This window comes from Coffea arabica, chromosome 4e, assembly GCF_036785885.1.
Source record: "Coffea arabica cultivar ET-39 chromosome 4e, Coffea Arabica ET-39 HiFi, whole genome shotgun sequence".
Lineage (NCBI taxonomy): Eukaryota > Viridiplantae > Streptophyta > Magnoliopsida > Gentianales > Rubiaceae > Coffea > Coffea arabica.
In genome coordinates, this window is record NC_092317.1 from 6,841,420 (window position 1) to 6,859,813 (window position 18,394).

The 18,394-nt window shown below is 35.9% G+C and overlaps 1 protein-coding gene across 8 annotated transcripts; it reads left to right on the forward strand.

Annotated features, from left to right (window-relative positions):
* Positions 1-3,690: 3,690 nt before the first annotated feature.
* On the forward strand, positions 3,691-17,992 carry LOC113741197 (uncharacterized). 8 transcript variants are annotated; one of them, XM_072047410.1, is made up of 28 exons: positions 3,691-3,824; positions 3,957-4,173; positions 4,748-5,485; positions 6,252-6,360; positions 6,454-6,557; positions 6,936-7,094; positions 7,826-7,894; positions 8,172-8,294; positions 8,364-8,513; positions 8,656-8,787; positions 8,872-8,951; positions 9,065-9,159; positions 9,266-9,333; positions 9,772-9,873; positions 9,972-10,045; positions 11,082-11,189; positions 11,286-11,361; positions 13,571-13,710; positions 13,820-13,979; positions 14,341-14,520; positions 14,651-14,767; positions 14,910-15,065; positions 15,670-15,837; positions 15,986-16,098; positions 16,251-16,374; positions 17,319-17,414; positions 17,497-17,559; positions 17,653-17,992. In XM_072047410.1, the coding sequence occupies exons 2-28, from the start codon at positions 4,003-4,005 to the stop codon at positions 17,698-17,700; spliced, it is 3,723 nt and encodes a 1,240-aa protein (XP_071903511.1). In that variant the 5' UTR covers positions 3,691-3,824; positions 3,957-4,002; the 3' UTR covers positions 17,701-17,992. The 8 variants fall into 8 exon arrangements, with proteins under 8 accessions (XP_071903511.1, XP_071903512.1, XP_027124485.1 ...); XM_072047411.1 differs by having other exon boundaries at positions 3,703-3,828; XM_027268684.2 differs by lacking the exon at positions 3,691-3,824 and having other exon boundaries at positions 3,835-4,173.
* Positions 17,993-18,394: the final 402 nt, after the last annotated feature.

Here is an 18,394-nt window from a genome sequence, read left to right on the forward strand (position 1 = left end):
GCATTCATGAGGTCCATAGTGATTAATTTCTTTGATCTCATCAGGAATGCACTCTACTTCTACATCATTGCTTCCTTCTTCTTCAGCCTGCAGTCGTTTCTTGTTAAGAATTACTCTCACTCTTTGGGTTTAAGGATATTTCCCGAAGAAATTAATTACAGTTTTCAAGAATTCTGTGGGAGTAGGTTTATGTAAAAATCGCAGCATTTCAGCCTCCAGTAGCATACATCACATTCTTTCTTACAACAATGTGAGTACAAGATTTGGGTGATACATGGTATAACAAGATCAAATGATGAAAACTTTCAATATTAATTAAATGCTAAACATCATGCTTGTCAGTGCATTAACCATCAACAAATAAAATTTTATAAACATCCGGATGGATCAAGTGGTGAAGATTGAGATAATCTAATAATTACTTAATTGATGCAATTAAATATTCTTTATTCAAATTACATATTAGGATCCTGTCAAGTTGAACATTGATTTTGATTTGGAAGTAAGTTTGTAAAATGTGACAATTAGTCAGTATTTCGCTATTAATATCGTGTTCTGTACTATCAGTGATAAATAAATAAGCAAATCCATGGGGACAGAAGAAACCTTACATGTTCATCGCAGAGGGCAGTGTCTCCTGCAACATGGCTAGGGATGGAAGTTTCTTCAGCATTCGCACCACAATTCTGCGTCTTTTTTTTTTGTCTCGAAGTAAGAAGATAAGACAATTTAAGACTACTAATTAACTAATTAAAAAAAAAACAGCAAATGAAGCAACAGCAAAAAAAGAGGTCAATTGCTAACCGTATCATTTACCCTCCTTGAACGTCTCTTGGCAGGATTAATCGTGCCATGAGGTGCCTCTGATGACCTTTTCTCTTTAACCATCTGGATTTCTCCATCATCTGTAAAGCAGAAAACAATGTATTCTTCTTCAGCAAAACTTGACATGCTTGATTCACCCCTCCTATCTTCGCTTCTCCTGCTACTGCTTTTTTGCTTCGGATTTTCAGGGGATGCCCTCTCCTGATCTCGGTTCTTTCTTCTTAATTTTTGTCTGCTGGTCTCACTTCTTCTACCCTCTCCAATAGGGTCGAAAACCATTTTCTTTTCTGGCACTTCATCAGTCGATGTAGAGCAATCCGGTTCATCTTCACAAGATATACAAATAGCCACATCAACCATAAAACATGTCGACCAAAAAGAAACGAAGAAATAAACGAAGGTCCAAAGAAAGAAAAAAAAAAGAGTACCATGTACTATGAAACATGTACTAAATGTATCAAGAATTGGACTGAACTTTTTTGTCGGGATTTCTATACGGATTATTCCTATTGCTTAGGCAGGTGAAGTTGGGGTTGTTTAGCTCTATTTGCTTGTTACCTATAAGAGGAAGCCTGCATGCATACAAACATGCTGCCAAATGCCTTACTCGCCATCTCACAAGCTGTGTAATCGTGGTTGTGCTCATTCTCTGAACCCTTTTTCCTGTTGAAGATAAAATGGTTAGTGGCGAATGAGAAAGATCTATCTATGGAGGAAAGGTAGAGATAGAAGAAATGGTGATTTGAATTTGAAATATGGTGAGAAAATGAATTATGCATCAAGCGGAGTTGGTCTGTTTTATGACTCCTCCTACTGTGATTAATGACAGTGAGCCAGTTATGATTCCTTGCTATGGAAACCAGAGTAAAACGTGGAGCATTACTTGGCAACTGTCCATAAAGGAGCATTGAGCATGCAAAGCAAATTTTCTATCATTTGTCCTTCCATAATTTGGTTCTACTAATAACTTTCCTAAAAAATTTCCCACAAGTCATTCAATAGCCTACAACGTTAAAAATTTCAAAAGGGTTGTTCTTGACAAAAAAAAAAAAATATTATCCCTGCTTTGTAGCTGTCAGGGTAAATAAAGGCGAATTTCTCAGAATATTGTTGAAATAAAAAATTATCATAAAAGCGGTGTTGTGGTGGGAGGATGGATGATATAAGGGTCGTCGCAGGTGGAATATCGGTGCAACAAAAAATTCAATCCATTTTTTTTTTTTATGTTCTTAAGAATCGGTACAATTTTATATTTCAATCGGATATCACCGTTGATTAATATATTTCAACAGTCGTGATTTGGAGGAAAAAATTTCTCAATCCTATTGCCGCAGACAAAATTTGCGATGAAGGAATTTTTAGTTTTTTAATTAAATTTTAATTTTTAATGTCGCACAGGACTAAATTTGTGGACCGTTGATCTACTTGATCAACGGTTAGTGAACAATTGCCATTTGCGGAAACCAATTATGCTTTATGAAGATAGCGTCATCCAATATGAATGTTAATACAATTCATGCACCTGATCTTTACAGGACATATTAAAATGGTAAATTTGCAATAGGACACATGCAAAACCAAGCAAAATAAAAAATATAATTGATACATGGACATTTGTGAGGCTCCAAGAATTAGAGTTTTGAATATAAATTTCTTTGCATCCTCTTTGTTTCTCAAGTCCCACTATTTTCCTATTTTCTCAAGTCCCACTATTAGAGTATTGAACCCCTCCGTTGATGATGACGAGGAGCTAATGCCTGAGCAAGTGCAAGTACCACCTTGAAGGTCCGAATGATTACAATCGAGAAGAGATCCACTACATGAAAGGATACATTGGAAATATTTGTGTTTGGATTGCATTTTCCGTCATTTTTCATGGAAAAATTACTGTAGTGATTTGATATATGTGAGAAAAAAAGGTGATAGGAAAATGTGATCACGAAAAACGACAATATTTTCTGACGGAAACAAGCAATCCAAGCATGGTACCATTCCGCGCGATAAGGGCAAGAGGCATCTTGGTGGGTGATATTTAAATTTTATGAAATTTTCTTCTCAAATCTTCCGTTATTATCATTCAAGTTCATGTGCTAATTATTGCACTCATTTATCGTTTAAATGGTTGAATGCTACATTATTTATCATTAATTATATTAACATTAAAACTAAAATATTAAAAAAGGATGACTTGGGCATATTTTATTTTCATTTAACATCATGCATGATTAGTACAATTCTTATAGGTAAATTAAATTTTAGATTTCGTGGTTAGGATTTTTATTACATGTTAGGGTGTAGTGATTTCGAGTTTAAAGTTAAGTTTATGATTAGGATTAGGGTTAGGTTTTAGAAAAAAAAAAATTTAAACGAATCACCGCATATCAACTATGCAGCGATTCTTAATTGCATCATAATGCTTTGCCGCTCGTGAAGTAGTTTGATTAAATAATAATTTGGCCTTCGCCGCTTGTTTTTTTTTTTAAAATTGCTCCTTAGCTTTGCAGCGGAAAAAAAAAGAAAATTAAAACAATTTTTTAAACAAGCCTCCGTTGCTGTTTGCGGCGACCCTTAATGTAGAACAAACTTCCAACTTACACCACTTTTGTGAACTTTTTTTATTTTAACAATATTCGTAGAAATTCACCAGTAAATAAATGATATTTCATGTTTGAGATTATAAAAAATTTGGACACACAATTAAAAAAAAACAATTTATCATCAAATGACAGCAAACTTGTTGATTAGTCAAAAAAATTTGTCAAAAACAAGTCTTTTAATCAAATAAACTGCAAACATTCGAAATGCAAAATATCTGTCCAAACAGTAGTGTACAAAAGACTGACCTGTTTGTATATTTTGAGCAAAACAATTTGAACTTAGAAAAGAAAATTCTTGCGTATTCGAAATTTCGAATAATCGAGCAGAAATCCATCACGTGACTTGAGTTGGACATGCACGCGAGCAGCTGCAACGAGCAAACCTCCCTCCCCCGCCAAATCGTAGGTATTTCTGTCTCTGTCTGATTTAATGACTTTAACAATTTCTCCCTCATTTTCCTCAACATTCGAAAAATTGCTCAAAATCAAGAAATCAGAATCCCTGAATGTCAAATGCTAACGAAATACTGCTAGGGGGAATTGGATTTTGAAGCACAGGATTCTTCCCAGGTTGACAAGAATGGAAGAGAGTAGCGAAATTGAGGAAAGAGAAATCCAAGTTAGGAGCTTGACAGGTGAATCGATCAGTCTATCCGTGAAACCAAACAAGACCATTCAAGAACTCAAGCAACTTCTCAAGCAAAGTTTCCCTCCTGCTTCTAGTTCTCCCAATTTCCATCTCTTCCTCAAGGTTACCTCTGGTTCACAACCCCCCCCCCCCCCCCTTCCTCTTCCCCAAAACTACAAACCGCACAAACCCTGTCCCATTTTACTCGATAATGGTTCGAATGGTTATATGTCTATTTGTACTTCACTTTTGTCTACTTACTCTTTGAATACATGGGTTTTTTTTTCCTAATTTGTAACCTCTGGTAAAGATCAATACTTTGGTATGGTTCACTGTTTGAAAAAAGCATAGCTTAATAAATGGCATCGACCCAGGGAGAATACGGCACCTGTCTGTTTGGATTGCTTGTATATGGGAATGTGCAGACTTGTGTTTGTGTTGATTTTAATACTTGCGAATAAAGTTACAGAGAAATCTGCCTGTTAATTTTCTATGAAATGGCCGTTGTTTGTTCTACATATAATGGTAATATTTGTTTGTTCTAGTGCGCGTGCATGCGTGCTTTATAATTCTTTTGGTTTTATGTTTTAAGAGGTTAATGCAAATAACGTTCTAATGCATCACCTTTTTCCGCTACTGCATTTGGAAAAGATTTATTCTTGCATATCTCATTTTTTTACTGGAATTTATGCATCAGGCCAAAAAATTGAGCTTGCATAGTCAGATTGGTAGTTTTTCAATTGCTTCTGGGGAATTCTTTGTTCTGGTTCCATTTGCTAAAAAGGATAGGCAGCAAGCCCAGAACCTCGATGAATCTGCAGGGTCCTCAACAGTCCAAACTGAGAGCTTGGCATCAAAGTTAGCTGAGTCAGCATATTCTGACTTAATGCAAGACCTATCTTCTTTGCAGAATGGATCCAATCACAAAAATCATCCAAATGCTGAGGTGGAACCAGAACATATGAATGAAGAAACTTGGAACACATCTGATGCCCATTCACTACCAGTCAAACGCAAGAGGAGGTCCATTAATGATGAGAGCCTGGGACCTTCACGTGACATTGTACTGGATTTATTGCAATCATCCCGTACTAACATACTTGATGAAGAAAAATGCAAAATGTTTATACAGATTTTGGAGTCTGTAAATTGCTTAAGTGATCCAGCCACAGCAAAATGCATAGCAAAGAGAGGAAATGCCAGGGACCACGAAATGGATCCCTGTGTAAATGGGGCTTCTTTGTGTATGTGTCCATCATGGTTGAAGAACATTATGAAAGCTTTTGCTCTCTTGAACACCTATTCAGCTTTTCTTCAACTGTGGCATATAGGAATTACCTTAACTGGTCTGACTAAAGCACTGGACCACCTTAAGAAATTTGGAAGTCAAATTGGTATCACAGACATTGAACATCTTTCTTTGCTTTTCCCCAAGGTAATTCTCTAATTGAAGAAACAATATAGCTGTTGAAAGCACTGGTTTTTGTGTTCATTTACTTGATATGCCTTAGCTATGGAAGTCATTTTTTCATCTTTTTGTTTTGTTGTTCGGTAAGGCTCCCTTGTTTTCAACTTGACCTAAATGTGAAAAAAAAGCTTATAGGGATTGCTTCCAAATAAATGCTCATGTGTATATTGGACCCTTTGCCTCTGGGTTCATTGTTCCCTGTGTAGATGCTTTGGTTGCTGCTGAATTTCAGTGGTTTAATCTACACATAAATTTGAAAGCATTCACTTCCTGTTTCACTGCTTTGTTGTTTGAATGTTTACTTGCATGAGCCTGAGAATTACAGAACTTCTACTAAAGATCCATTTTCATAAGACCAAAACTCCTGATTTCAGAAATTGTTTGTTTGGCCCATTGATCACCTTCTAAAACTTGAAATGAAATAAGTAGCCTATAGCCGTACTTTCTTTCCTACTTATGCTACATGTTTTTGACTTAAATAGTTACCTTGCTAAACTTGTTGCCAATTAGAATTGGACAATTGATCTGATATGGAGGAATCATGATTCTAGCTATTTCAAGAAATCAATATTATGATGTTTACTGAATGGTATCCTATGATATCTTCTTTTAGTCTGCATATTTTGCCTTTAAATCGTTGTGACATATATTGCCTTTGGTTTCTCTATTGTCAATAGAGATATTTTCTTGTTGTTTGTAAGATTTTCTTATGACAGAAGTCTTTTCCTTTCAGGTTATAAAAATTGTTGATGAAGAAATAGAGGGTGCAAAAGCACGGAATTCTCTGTTAATCCTGAATGGTTCTGGAGATCAACATGAAAGTGAACTGCCTACTGGTAATAGTGAGTACCTTGTTTTGGACTGCCATATTTAAGGTATTTTTACATAACCATCTGAGATATTTTGTTGGATTTTTCTTTCTTCTGCTCCTTTAGAATCAGCTATAAAGCGTGCGCCTATATTCAAGATCCTTAATGCAATGAAGAAAAGGGAAGATTCTTTCACAGATCTTCTGTCAAGGGCTGTCAAGTCATTATTGGTGTGTAAACTTATTTAATTGTTGTACTTGTATAGTTTCTTGTATTACTTGTCTGTTAGAAGCCTGCTGATGTTTATTCTTGTGCAAGGATTGGTACTTACAGACAAGAAAATACTGTTTCAGAAGTAAGGTGTTGGTGAACTTTTCCTTGCATAATTGGACATATTGAGCAACTTGATGTTAAATTCAAACAAAGTCCAATTATCCATTTCATTATCTATTCTATTCTGGCTACAGAAATCATGATTGGCATATTAGCTACTTATTAAGAAAAATGACCTATTCAGCATTTGTTGTGGATGAACTTAAATTCATTTAGACACACGTCTTCCTTGTTTTTGGTTTCTTTTCTCTGACTTGATTGGAAGTATTTTGCAGCTGAAGAAAGAAAATGATAAGATTAAGTTCTTTTCCTTGGAAGAGCTTCTTATTTCTGCGAGGGAATGTGATACTACAGCAATTGGAAAGGAAGAAAAAAGAGCAGGTCGAAGCAGCTCCAGAAGTTTAAGTTCTCCATCATTTGAACCTCGGTGCCGTGTAAGTTATAGAATTTTCCCGTCATGAAGGATTGGCTATTGTTCTTCCTACATTTGTTGTGCTACAACTGTTTGTATGGGATAGAAGTATGTTTGCGTAATTGTGGAGGCATTAATATCTTTAGTAGATCACTCTTGTGTTGGTTATGTCCTTTCATTCATACTCATTTTAGTCAAAGATATGATTCAGTACCAGCCTGGTTTGCTGCATATTTTGGGGTTTATTACATTGAGGATCAAATATATTGCAATATTCTTACTTGCATGGATGAAAGTATATTCCCATTGTTATCCGTGAGACCTTAGATTTTGGAGCTTTTTGAATTATTTGTTTTTTTCTTTAGAATAGTTTCTGCTTGCCAGTAGAAGAGAAGTTACATACAATCTGTCTCCTAGAAGAGAAAGTTTTATTTCAGTAAGGTTCTGTGCATGGTGCTAGGGTCATCTTGGGATAGGATCTATACAGCATTAGATTGCAGGGCCTGGTCATGTAGTAAAGGCATCATTGTTGTACATCAAGTTGTCGCTATCCAGAATCATATTATAAAATAGCAGTCATTTAGTATTTATCACATGTATCACTTTTGATATCCCTTTCTTCTTCTTCATTTTGTATCTTTCTCAGATTATTTCATTTAACATGCATGTGCTGTCTAAAATTTGACATTTAAGTACGTTCAATTTATTACAAATAAGATAAAAAAGCATTTTGACTATCTTTTCACTTTGCAGGGGATGAATCCACTGCTTCCCGTGGAAATGGTGGAGCATTTGAAGCATGGCCTTGGATCTCATGGGCAGGTCATCTTTGCTTATTTTCAAGTGCTTATACTTTTCCTGTTTATAATAGTCTAGGAAAGGTGGATCAGTTTATGGTACTTGGGATTAAGGTAAAGGACAAGTATAAAATCTCTCAAGCTAAGTGGATCTGGTGGCATTAAATTTCTGTAACGTTCCTAATTATCATTGTAGACTATCATATCACAATAATCAAGATTCCTGCATATTTATTTCGTAGGGTAATTTCTACTGGAATATTGTAATAAGTGGTATTTCCTTTTCTTTTTTCCTGGTTCAGATTGTTCACATCGAAGAAATCCAAGCTCGGCATGCAAATTATGTGGAAATTCCCAGTCTACTTTCAGAAAGCACAACTTTTGCACTCAGACGAATTGGAATTAGTAGATTGTACAGCCATCAGGTAAAGACAATGACGTGCTGTTTGTTCTCTATCCAGTTCATAGCTGATGGACTGTGACATTCTCTATAGGCTGAGTCAATTCGGGCTTCTCTTGGTGGGGAGCATGTAGTTGTTGCAACCATGACATCCAGTGGAAAATCTCTTTGCTACAATGTACCAGTTCTGGAAGTATTGTCACACAATTTGTTGGCGTGTGCATTATATGTATTTCCCACCAAGGTTGTTGCTTAAGATCTGATTTCTAACAGATTTATTGATTCTGTAATTCGATATGCTTGTTCAGTTAATTTTATTTCGTGGTTCTATTTCAGTTGACATTGTCTACTGTGCAATCTTTACAAGATCCAAATTGTTTTTGCAGGCTTTAGCTCAAGATCAGCTAAGAACACTATTTGTTATGACAGAAGGGTTTCATGAGAGCTTAAATATTGGAATATATGATGGAGATACTTCTCAGCAGGATAGAATGTGGCTTCGCGATAATGCTAGAATGGTATTTCAGTAAGTTTTACTGTCTTTACGTTATTTTTATCTTGCCTAGAGTTCATTTGCTCAAGAGTTAATCCTGTTTGTGCAGCTGATTACAAATCCAGATATGTTACATGTATCAATATTGCCATCCCATGGACACTTCAGGAGGATATTGTCAAATCTTAGGTACATATTCTTTTGTTCGCTTTTCTATGTTCACCACTTAATCACTTCTGATTTTGTATGCATATGTTCTCTTTTGTAGATTGTTCAAAAGGTCTTGACAATTCCTTTTACAGGTTTGTTGTTGTTGATGAAGCTCATTATTATAAGGGTGCGTTTGGATGTCATACTGCCCTTATATTAAGACGACTTCGCCGAATCTGTACTCATGGTATCTTTGACAACTACATTTTGCTACTAGTGAGAGATTCTTCTCTTTCAAATTTCCTCTTCCTCTTATATGTGACAAATTAGCTTGGAACTGACTTTGTTTGCAGTCTATGGCAGTGACCCTTCCTTTGTATTTTCTACTGCAACTTCTGCAAACCCCAAGGAACATGCTATGGTAATTATTTACTTCCGGAGATATTGAAATTACATTTGTAGCAACTTATCTTTCTTGATAGCTTTGAAGGACCATGTATGGTCTAGAAACAATGAAGTTCAAGCATTTGGAGAGACTTCATCACCCTATGAGTCACGAATCTAAAAGTGGATATAGTGCCCATTTTGTGGTTTAGTTGTCTCCAAAGCATTGGTAAGAAAGAAGGAACTCAATTCCCCATGGTAATTGGATGAGCATCTCTTAATTGATTATTAGGGAGAGCGTCCTAGATGTGTAAACAAAAGGTCTGAGAATGGACTTTAGAGGTGTGGGGGTCTGCGATCTAGCCAACAATATCTTGCAGTTAGTGGAATATGTTAATTTCTTATGCAGAAAAAGCAGATTTATATATTTGTCAAATCCTCAAATTGGCAATAATATACTTGTGTGGTAATCCAGGAACTTGCAAATCTACCAGCAGCAAAGTTGGTTCAGAATGATGGTAGCCCTTCCAGTCTGAAGCTTTTTCTGCTCTGGAATCCACCTTTGTGCATGAAAACTGTAGGTGCTCTCAGTCCAAAACCTTTATGAAGTTTGGACTGATGGTCCTTAAATCGCTCATTTTTCTGTTCTGCTATTTGTGGAATTCTGCATTTCAGGTTGGGAAAAAAATGACCACCAACACGAAGGCAAACTTATCGAGTAGTAAGGATGTGGCTGCCAGACGGTCAAGGTATTCTCATCACAGAAGATGATGTGCTTTCTATTTGCTTTTCCTTTGACCCTCTATTTGTCTAGAAAGTATAAATCAAGTTTGCTGTAGTTACATATTATCCATTTTTTGCCATATATGTTGATGATCTTATGAAAATTTTCTTACCAAGTCCTGGGGTTATCAGGTCAAGAGCTGAGAAATATCCTCTCTGCTTACATCTAATGCAGCATAGACATAGCCCTCTTAGATCTCTGCTGTCAGCCGTGTCTGATGCCATCTTTGAATCAACATATAAGCACACAATCCAATATCATTAGGTTTGCAGGGGGTTCCAACTAAATTTGATTACCCACTTTTGATACTCGATTTTTCTGATGCTAAAAAGATTTTGATGCGTGCCAAAATCTCAATTTGTGACAATGTGATTAATGGTCTTCCAATTAAGTTGTGGACGGTGCATTAAAGCTCTGTGTCTTTTGGCAGCAAGAAGCTTAATATTTCTTTTTTTGGGTAGCTTGTATATCAAAAATTGATGACATTAATTATACTTGGCCAACTATAAGTTTTCATTACAGCTGTTAAGATGTGACCGTAATATGAAAATTTAGTTGACAACTACTTGTTTTATGGACAATAAAGTTCAGTTTTGTCTTGTGAATGCTAAAGTTGGTGTCATTTTTAACTTCATATACCTGGAAGATGGTTAAAATGTTTCCTTTTTCTTGTGACTTAAAGAATCAAAATATATACAAGAGTGTATCTGCTTCTTGAGTAATGTTAGAATGCCGTGATGGTATGTCTATTATACTCTTCTCGGATGCTATGACTGATAATTGAAAAATTCTCTGGTTCAGTCTTGTCAAGTCATAGAAATATACAATCACTTTACTACGAAAAGCTTGATGTCTTTGTCTTTACATGTTCATGATCTGTGTGTTAATTAGAATTGAAAAATCACTTTCACTTTTTGCATAGATATTTTGTAAAGTATAGTCTGGATATTTCCATTAGGTAAAAACGATTTAATTCTGATAAAATAGTTTTGACTTTGCAGCCCAATTTTCGAGCTTTCTCTACTCTTTGCAGAAATGATGCAGCATGGGCTTCGCTGTATTGCATTCTGTAAATCACGCAAACTTTGTGAACTTGTTCTATATTACACGTATGTGTAACCCTCTCAGCTAATTTTTATTTCTATTGTGAAGTATTTATCTTAAGTGAATAACATGATTTATTTGATCTTTGTGACTATGATAAGGCGTGAGATTCTTCAGGAAGCAGCATCCCACTTAGTTGACTGTATTTGTGCTTATCGAGGTGGCTATGTAGCTGAGGTTTGTTCTAAATTTCTTTTAATTCTGTGAAAGAGAATTAGTGCAAAGAGATAAATATATACCAATGTGTTTAGTTACTATCATAATGCAAATGCACCTCTAAAAGGTATTTGAGAGGGTAGAACCTTGAACCTTGTTTCAACTTTAGAAACATCTTGCTTTCTTGTGGATGGTGATACTTATACACCACATTCTTTGTTAATAATATAGGCAGCATTAATTCTATCATTTCTTTTCTTGTTTGATTTGCACCCACTTCCCTACCCTCACCCCCCAGCTTCCACTAGGGGGAAAGAAAGAGAAAAAGATCTTCTAATTTTGTACACAGACACCTCTATTGCACTTTCTTCATATGTGATATATTTCACGCTCAATTTGTTATAGGTTTACTAAGACTGTCTTAGCAATTAAGTTTACAGTTTTTTAATAGGCATGTCCTTCCCCAATCAGATTTTTTAAAGCCTTTCCCAATTAGATTTTTGCTCGGATGTCCATTTTCGTCAATTACCTAATTTTGACCATGTTTTACTAGAATTTGCTGCAATACTGGCAGCAGGTTTTAAGTTGAACTCTTTTCATATGACTGTTGGGATGGTGACTTGCTTGTTCTTGCAGTCTTCTTATCTTATAATATTCCTGATAAGAGAAAATTTATTTGCAAATACATGTATTGATTCTTTGCATCTCTGTGACTTTCAACTTATTAGTTTGCTATATTCACCATGAAAGCCTCCACTATGCTACTTCTAATTATTTAATAAGCCAGTGTGCTAAAAGTGGTTACACCCTCCCTTTTGGGGTATTACACCAATTTTTCTATTCCTTTTCCAAATTAAAGAAATGTGAAAGTTTTATTTGGTTTCCAGAAATATTACTTTGTTGATTTCTCAAAAATCAACTTTAAAGTTGATCTCTGAGAAATTGACTTTCAAGCCTTAAAGTTGACTACCGAGAGATTGACTTTCCTTTTTCTCCTTCCCCTGTTTATTTTTGTTCTCCTTCTTCTTTTGCAACCATACAACACTCTCACAGACAATCAAACATACATGAGATTGAAAACAGACGGCGTCCATGGATTACACCATGAATTCTCCATAATTTATCTCGATAACTGAGTAATCATGGACACCAGTGTTTTTCCAGCAATTCTCCAACACAAAACAGTTTGGAAAGCTTCAGATCTTTCATTGTATATGATGGTTATAAGGAATATGAGGTCAAGAACATACATTAGATCCATGGGTGAAGTACTGTAGGCACCGTTACCACACTAGCCCGTCCAATCCCATAAACTAGGAATAAATAAGGTTTATTGGTGGAAAAGGTATTGGGTTTTGGACCCCAAGGTCTATGTGGTTTGACTGTCATTCATTGTTTGAAAGGTTAAACCAGCTTTGGAGCTGCATCATTGAATCTTCATAAGCGTTTGGAAAGATTCTGTTCGATGATGATTGATGATATCTGATGTGTTTGAGATTTGAATTCCAAAGGAGAAGAAGAGGAAAAGTAATGTCAAGAGGCAAGATGGAGAAGTCAATTTCTTCAATATTGACTTTACAGTTAATTTCCATGAAATCAATTTATACATATATGGAAACCTAATGAAAGAATCAATATCTCTTTAATTTGGAATAGAATTAACAGTATTATTGTAAGGATTTGGCTAATGAGTGTCATTAAGATAGCTTCACATGTTAATTTTTTGGCAAGAGGGAAACTAATCAGGGAAAGTATCTAAATGTTGGGGGGGAGGGGGGCAATGAATGTGAGTGCGTGCATTCACATGATAAGTTAAGTGTAATTCGTTAGAAAAATTCTTATTGTAAATAGTAGATGAAATCCAGAGCTGACAAATATATGATATTTGGCTTTAGGGTTTCATTGGGAGTGAGGTGATCTTGTACCTCAAGAATTGTAGTCATAGTGTTGTGGTTAACTTCTGAGTTACCAAAACCATATGAAATAGCCCACTGCATAATGATAAAAGTTTCCAAGGGGAGATTAAGTCAACGTGCAGAATTTTGAAGGAAGATAAAATTTTTGAAGTGACATCTCTCAGCTGTTTTGTTTCCTAAAATAGTTGATTGGATTGAGCATCTACCTGAAGCTAAATTCACATTTCCTGATAAATGTTCTTATCATGTTGTACATAATATAAAAAATTCTTTAGTTTTTCATTCTTGTAATATTCATTTTCTGCTTAATGAAGCAGGATAGGAGACGAATTGAGAGGGACTTTTTCAGTGGTCGTATTTGTGGTATTGCAGCCACAAATGCTCTTGAGTTGGGCATTGATGTTGGACATATTGATGTAACCCTGCACCTAGGCTTTCCTGGTAGTATGGCTAGGTATGGCTATTGTTCTTTTCTGTTTTTGTTGTTGTAAGATTTCCTCGTCTGTCTTACTGTTGCCCCCATTCTTCTGTCTTACTGTTGCCCATTCTTTCTCTTTGTTCAGTCTTTGGCAACAAGCTGGAAGGTCAGGGAGGCGGGAAAAGCCATCAGTTGCTGTCTATGTTGCATTTGATGGGCCTCTCGATCAGTACTTCATGAAATTTCCACAAAAACTTTTCAGAAGTCCAATTGAGTGCTGTCACATTGATGCTAAAAACCAGCAGGTTCCTTTCACCGTAAATCTGTTTGGTTTATTCCTTTGCTTCTGAAACTTTTGTTTATCTATTTTCTTTTTTTTTGGTTCTTCATTGACCTTGTTTTCTTGGGAGAAGGGAGAGGGGGAGGCAAAAAGGATTTGTGATTGCTATCTTTTCTCTTCTGCTCCATCTCTACCTGGTCTTCTGCGTAGTAGGGAATTTACCTAAGTTTCTGCAGTTGATTATTTCCACAGGTACTTGGGAGAAGGGAGAGGGGGAGGCAAAACGATTTTGTGATTGCTATCTTTTCTTTATTCTGCTCCGTCTCTACCCGGTCTTCTGCTTAGTAGGAATTTACCTAAGTTTCTGCAGTTTATTATTTCCACAGGTACTTGAGCAGCACTTAGTGTGTGCTGCTGTAGAGCATCCACTGAGTTTGACATACGATGAAAATTATTTTGGCCCTGGCTTGGAGAGTGCTGTAATGAGGCTTAAAAACCAAGGGTTGCTAACCAGTGATCCATCACGAGATCCTTCTGCTAGAATATGGAACTACATTGGACATGCGGTATGAGGAACACCTCATTCTCAGTTTTGGTGTCAGGAAATAATTTAACAAGCCATTTACCAGATTTATTTTCAATCACGCGTCATTATTGTCAGAAAACCTTATATATTCGCTCTTTTTGGTCTCCAAGAAAGCGCCTTCAATTTCTGTTAGCATCCGAGCAATAGAAACTGAGAGATACAAAGTCATTGACAAGCAAAAAAATGAAGTTCTTGAGGAAATTGAAGAAAGCAGGGCATTTTTCCAGGTTACCACTGTGCATTGCTTGAGAAAATTGTAGTTATACATTCTGCACTTATCTATAATCTCATAGTACATGTATTGTAAAATGTACTCTCCATCTCCGTTGTCCCATGGTGGCAGTAATGTTTTATTTAATTAATGTGCAGGTGTATGAAGGTGCTGTTTATATGAACCAGGGCAAGAGCTATCTAGTAAAACATCTGGATTTGTCAAGTAAAATTGCTTGGTGCCAGCAAGCAGACTTGGAGTATTACACAAAAACTCGTGATTACACAGACATTCATGTCATTGGTGGTCAAATTGTAGGGTCAATTCCTTAAAATTTTCAATTTTTACCTCGCTTACAAATCTTGCCTAAGACTAGTAGCCAACACTTCTTAGCAAGTTATTGCAAAATTAGATTCATTACTGTGTTGACATTCCTTGAGCCCTTGTACTTAAAGATCTACGGAGCAGTAAGAAGTCCTAAGTTTAACAGTTGATGGCTGTTACTTTAGTCAGTTTTTCTATTCATCATGGAGTAACTGCAGATTTATTACCATTAAAGAGTTGAACTAGTTGATTAAACCAAAGCAGTGCATTGAGTAAACATGTTTTGTAATAAAAAATAGCTAGAATGAAGCAAGTATAAATGCCACAGAACTTTTCAATGGTTGAAGTACTTGAACCTGCTTCCTAAGAAAGTGGTGCAGATTGTTTACCCCATTGGTCATGTGCAAATGAGAAGTACTCCCTTGTCCTTTACCTCACACCACATTTCCTTTTCATAATCACATGCTGGGGAATGGGTGTAGTTTGGCTCCTTACTTTGTGGAAATAATTGCTAATCTCTTTTTGTTTCAGTATTAGTTGTTATATAATTTTGGGGCACAGTATGCTAACTTGTTGCTTGTTTGACCATGTCAGGCTTACCTTGCAAGAATTATTTCTAGGCCATTTCCGAGAACAACTGCTCAAGCTACTGCATGCGAAGTGACAACAACTTGGTTTGGTTTCCGTCGTATATGGAGAAGAAGCAACCGGGTTTTTGATACTGTTGATCTATCACTTCCTGATTACTCATATCATTCACAGGTGCATTCAGTGTGGATCGCATTTTATTGATCTTAGCATTCTCATATTGGTTTGACTCTTTCTTTTGATGTAATATATTGGCCCTGGTGTCATTAACCTTCCCCCCCCCCCCTCTTTTCTAAGGCATCCTTAACTTGTCATGGTTCAGGCTGTTTGGATTCGAGTTCCAGAATCCGTAAAGTTAGCTGTGGAGAGTTTAAATTATTCATTTCGTGGAGGTTTACATGCTGCTAGTCATGCTGTTCTCAATGTGGTTCCATTGTAAGTTTGTTAACCTTCGCAAAATCTGGAAACTGATGCTAAACTACTTTTTAATATTTAAAATCAAGAGTGGAGGTGGTTGGATTTGATCTTATAGTCCTATTATGCTGTCTTAGTCTGTCCTTTCTACTCCCCTGTGGGATGGCGTGTAGGTACATAATATGCAATTCTTCTGACTTGGCTTCGGAGTGTGTTAACCCTCATGATGCTCGCTATACTCCTGAAAGAATTCTACTTTATGATCCACGTCCTGGAGGGACGGGCATTTCAGTACAGGTTCTATTTTTGTGTTTTCACTACTTTAGTTTTTCCTTGTATTCTATTATATTGTGACTATATGTCTTTTATGTAGCAAGACTTTTAATGTCACCTTACCATATTTTTAAGAAGTTACTGTAAGTTAACAAGAGAAACTGTAATACTCATGTTTGATTTCTGACATAGAACTGGTTATGGACTGAAAAAAAAAAAAGAAAAGAAAATGCACTGTCAGATCTGATATATAAATTCTTGTGAGCTTGTCATTTATGTGCTCAAGTAACATGTTCATGAATGTCTATTTATGTTAGTTCTTAGACGTTTTTTATCCTCAAAATCAGTTCTGATCAAAATTTCGTTGTAATGACACAGAAAGCTCGCTATTTTCAGACTCTAGGTCAAACTTTCTTATCATGTAAAAGCTAAACCCTGAGCATCTTGCTTTAGAAACAGCCTGGTCCTCCCAGGCCTGTTTGACTTAACTAGATCAGTCATTGCATGTTCTATCTCTTGTAATAGACTTTATATCTTCTTTTTAATTGACAATGAAGCACTTCTTACTTATAAGAAACACTCTGCAACAGTGCAATTCTATGAGAAACGCTCCAAATCTCTGCAAATTTTTAATAGACATTGATTCTTTTCAGATCTGAGTGTCATTCCACCTATGCTTTCTTAGTGGTTGCATGAAAATCTTTGTTGCATTAGCATAATCCGGGGACCACTGTTCGATTTAGAAAAACTACAAAATGACATTTAAGTTTTGCTAGATTTTCATACTATTTACGTCGTTAATATCCTTTCCTACTTCAACTCTAAATTTTCATTCTTTATTGGAAAAGCTCCCGTATTGTCTTGTGAATGCACTAAACTATTTTTGCTCACCAAAAACTTAAAGAAAAGTCATGAAGTGGTTTTCCACCAGTTGACATCTAGTAAGGTAACATGGTCACACCTTGCAGGTTCAACCTCTCTTTACTGAGCTGTTAGCTGCAGCATTAGAACTTCTTACATCGTGCTCGTGCTTCGGTGATGCTGGATGCCCTAGTTGTGTGCAAGTAAGATTCATTCAAGCAAATGACATAATGTTTCTGTACTTCCTTTTCGCAAGGATGACATTATACTTTTGGCATGTCTCAGAATCTTGCTTGTAGCGAGTATAACGAGGTTCTACACAAGGATGCTGCCATCATGATCATCAAGGTTTTCCTCAAAATTTTTGCTCTGAAGTTTTTACTGCACTTTATTTTCTTTGCATCTTTGCTAGAGTTGAATTGGAATGGAATGTTTTTGCAGGCTGTTCTGGATTTGGAAAAGTCCTACTTTCCTGAAGTTCCAGAATGATCCAACTCCTCTGACCAGGGGCTCACCAATTTTTGTTAGATTATGTAGTAATTTATATCATAGAGCAAGGAACTTTCCTGGTTCAAGAGTGTAGATGAATGTAACACATATCCACTTTAGATTAAACCAGCTGCATTTTTTTTTTTTACTTTATTAAGGGCAGGACAGGAACTTTATTTATTTATTTATTTTTTGAAGGAAGGCAGGACAGGAACTCAATCAAATGTATGCAACTGAAGAAACAACCCTAAGTTGTCAAGGATCATGTTAAAATGTACCAATTTCTTCGACATTGGTTAACTTGCTGCCCTAAAATATTGGGTACATTGAAGCGTGAAAGATGGGGGGGCCAAAAAGGGTTTCATGGAGAAACAGAGAGGAATATTGTGCCATTTTCATCTAACAGCAAAAAAATTAAAAATTAAAAACATTATTTTCAAGAGAGGTAAGAACATTTATTGCCCTATAACAAGTATTGAGTTGCTGCATGCACCCCTACACAACCATCTTTTCACTTTGTACCTTAAAAGTATCAATTTTATTGTTTTAGTACCTCATTCCATTATTCTATTACGCATTATTCAAATCACTTAAAAATATTATTTTTATTAAAATTAACTAAAAAAATTCTTTAGTGCCCTTATTTCGCATCTACATGCTGGAAATTCTCTTACGACACTAAAATCACTTTTTT

Bases quoted from the DNA above. Each gene is read 5' to 3' on its own strand.
- LOC113741197 (XM_072047410.1), top strand. From the start codon at position 4,003: ATGGAAGAGAGTAGCGAAATTGAGGAAAGAGAAATCCAAGTTAGGAGC. The intron at 8,952-9,064 runs GTACATATTCTT...TTCCTTTTACAG, and splicing joins AGGATATTGTCAAATCTTAG to GTTTGTTGTTGTTGATGAAG. The intron at 13,711-13,819 runs GTATGGCTATTG...CTCTTTGTTCAG, and splicing joins TTTCCTGGTAGTATGGCTAG to TCTTTGGCAACAAGCTGGAA.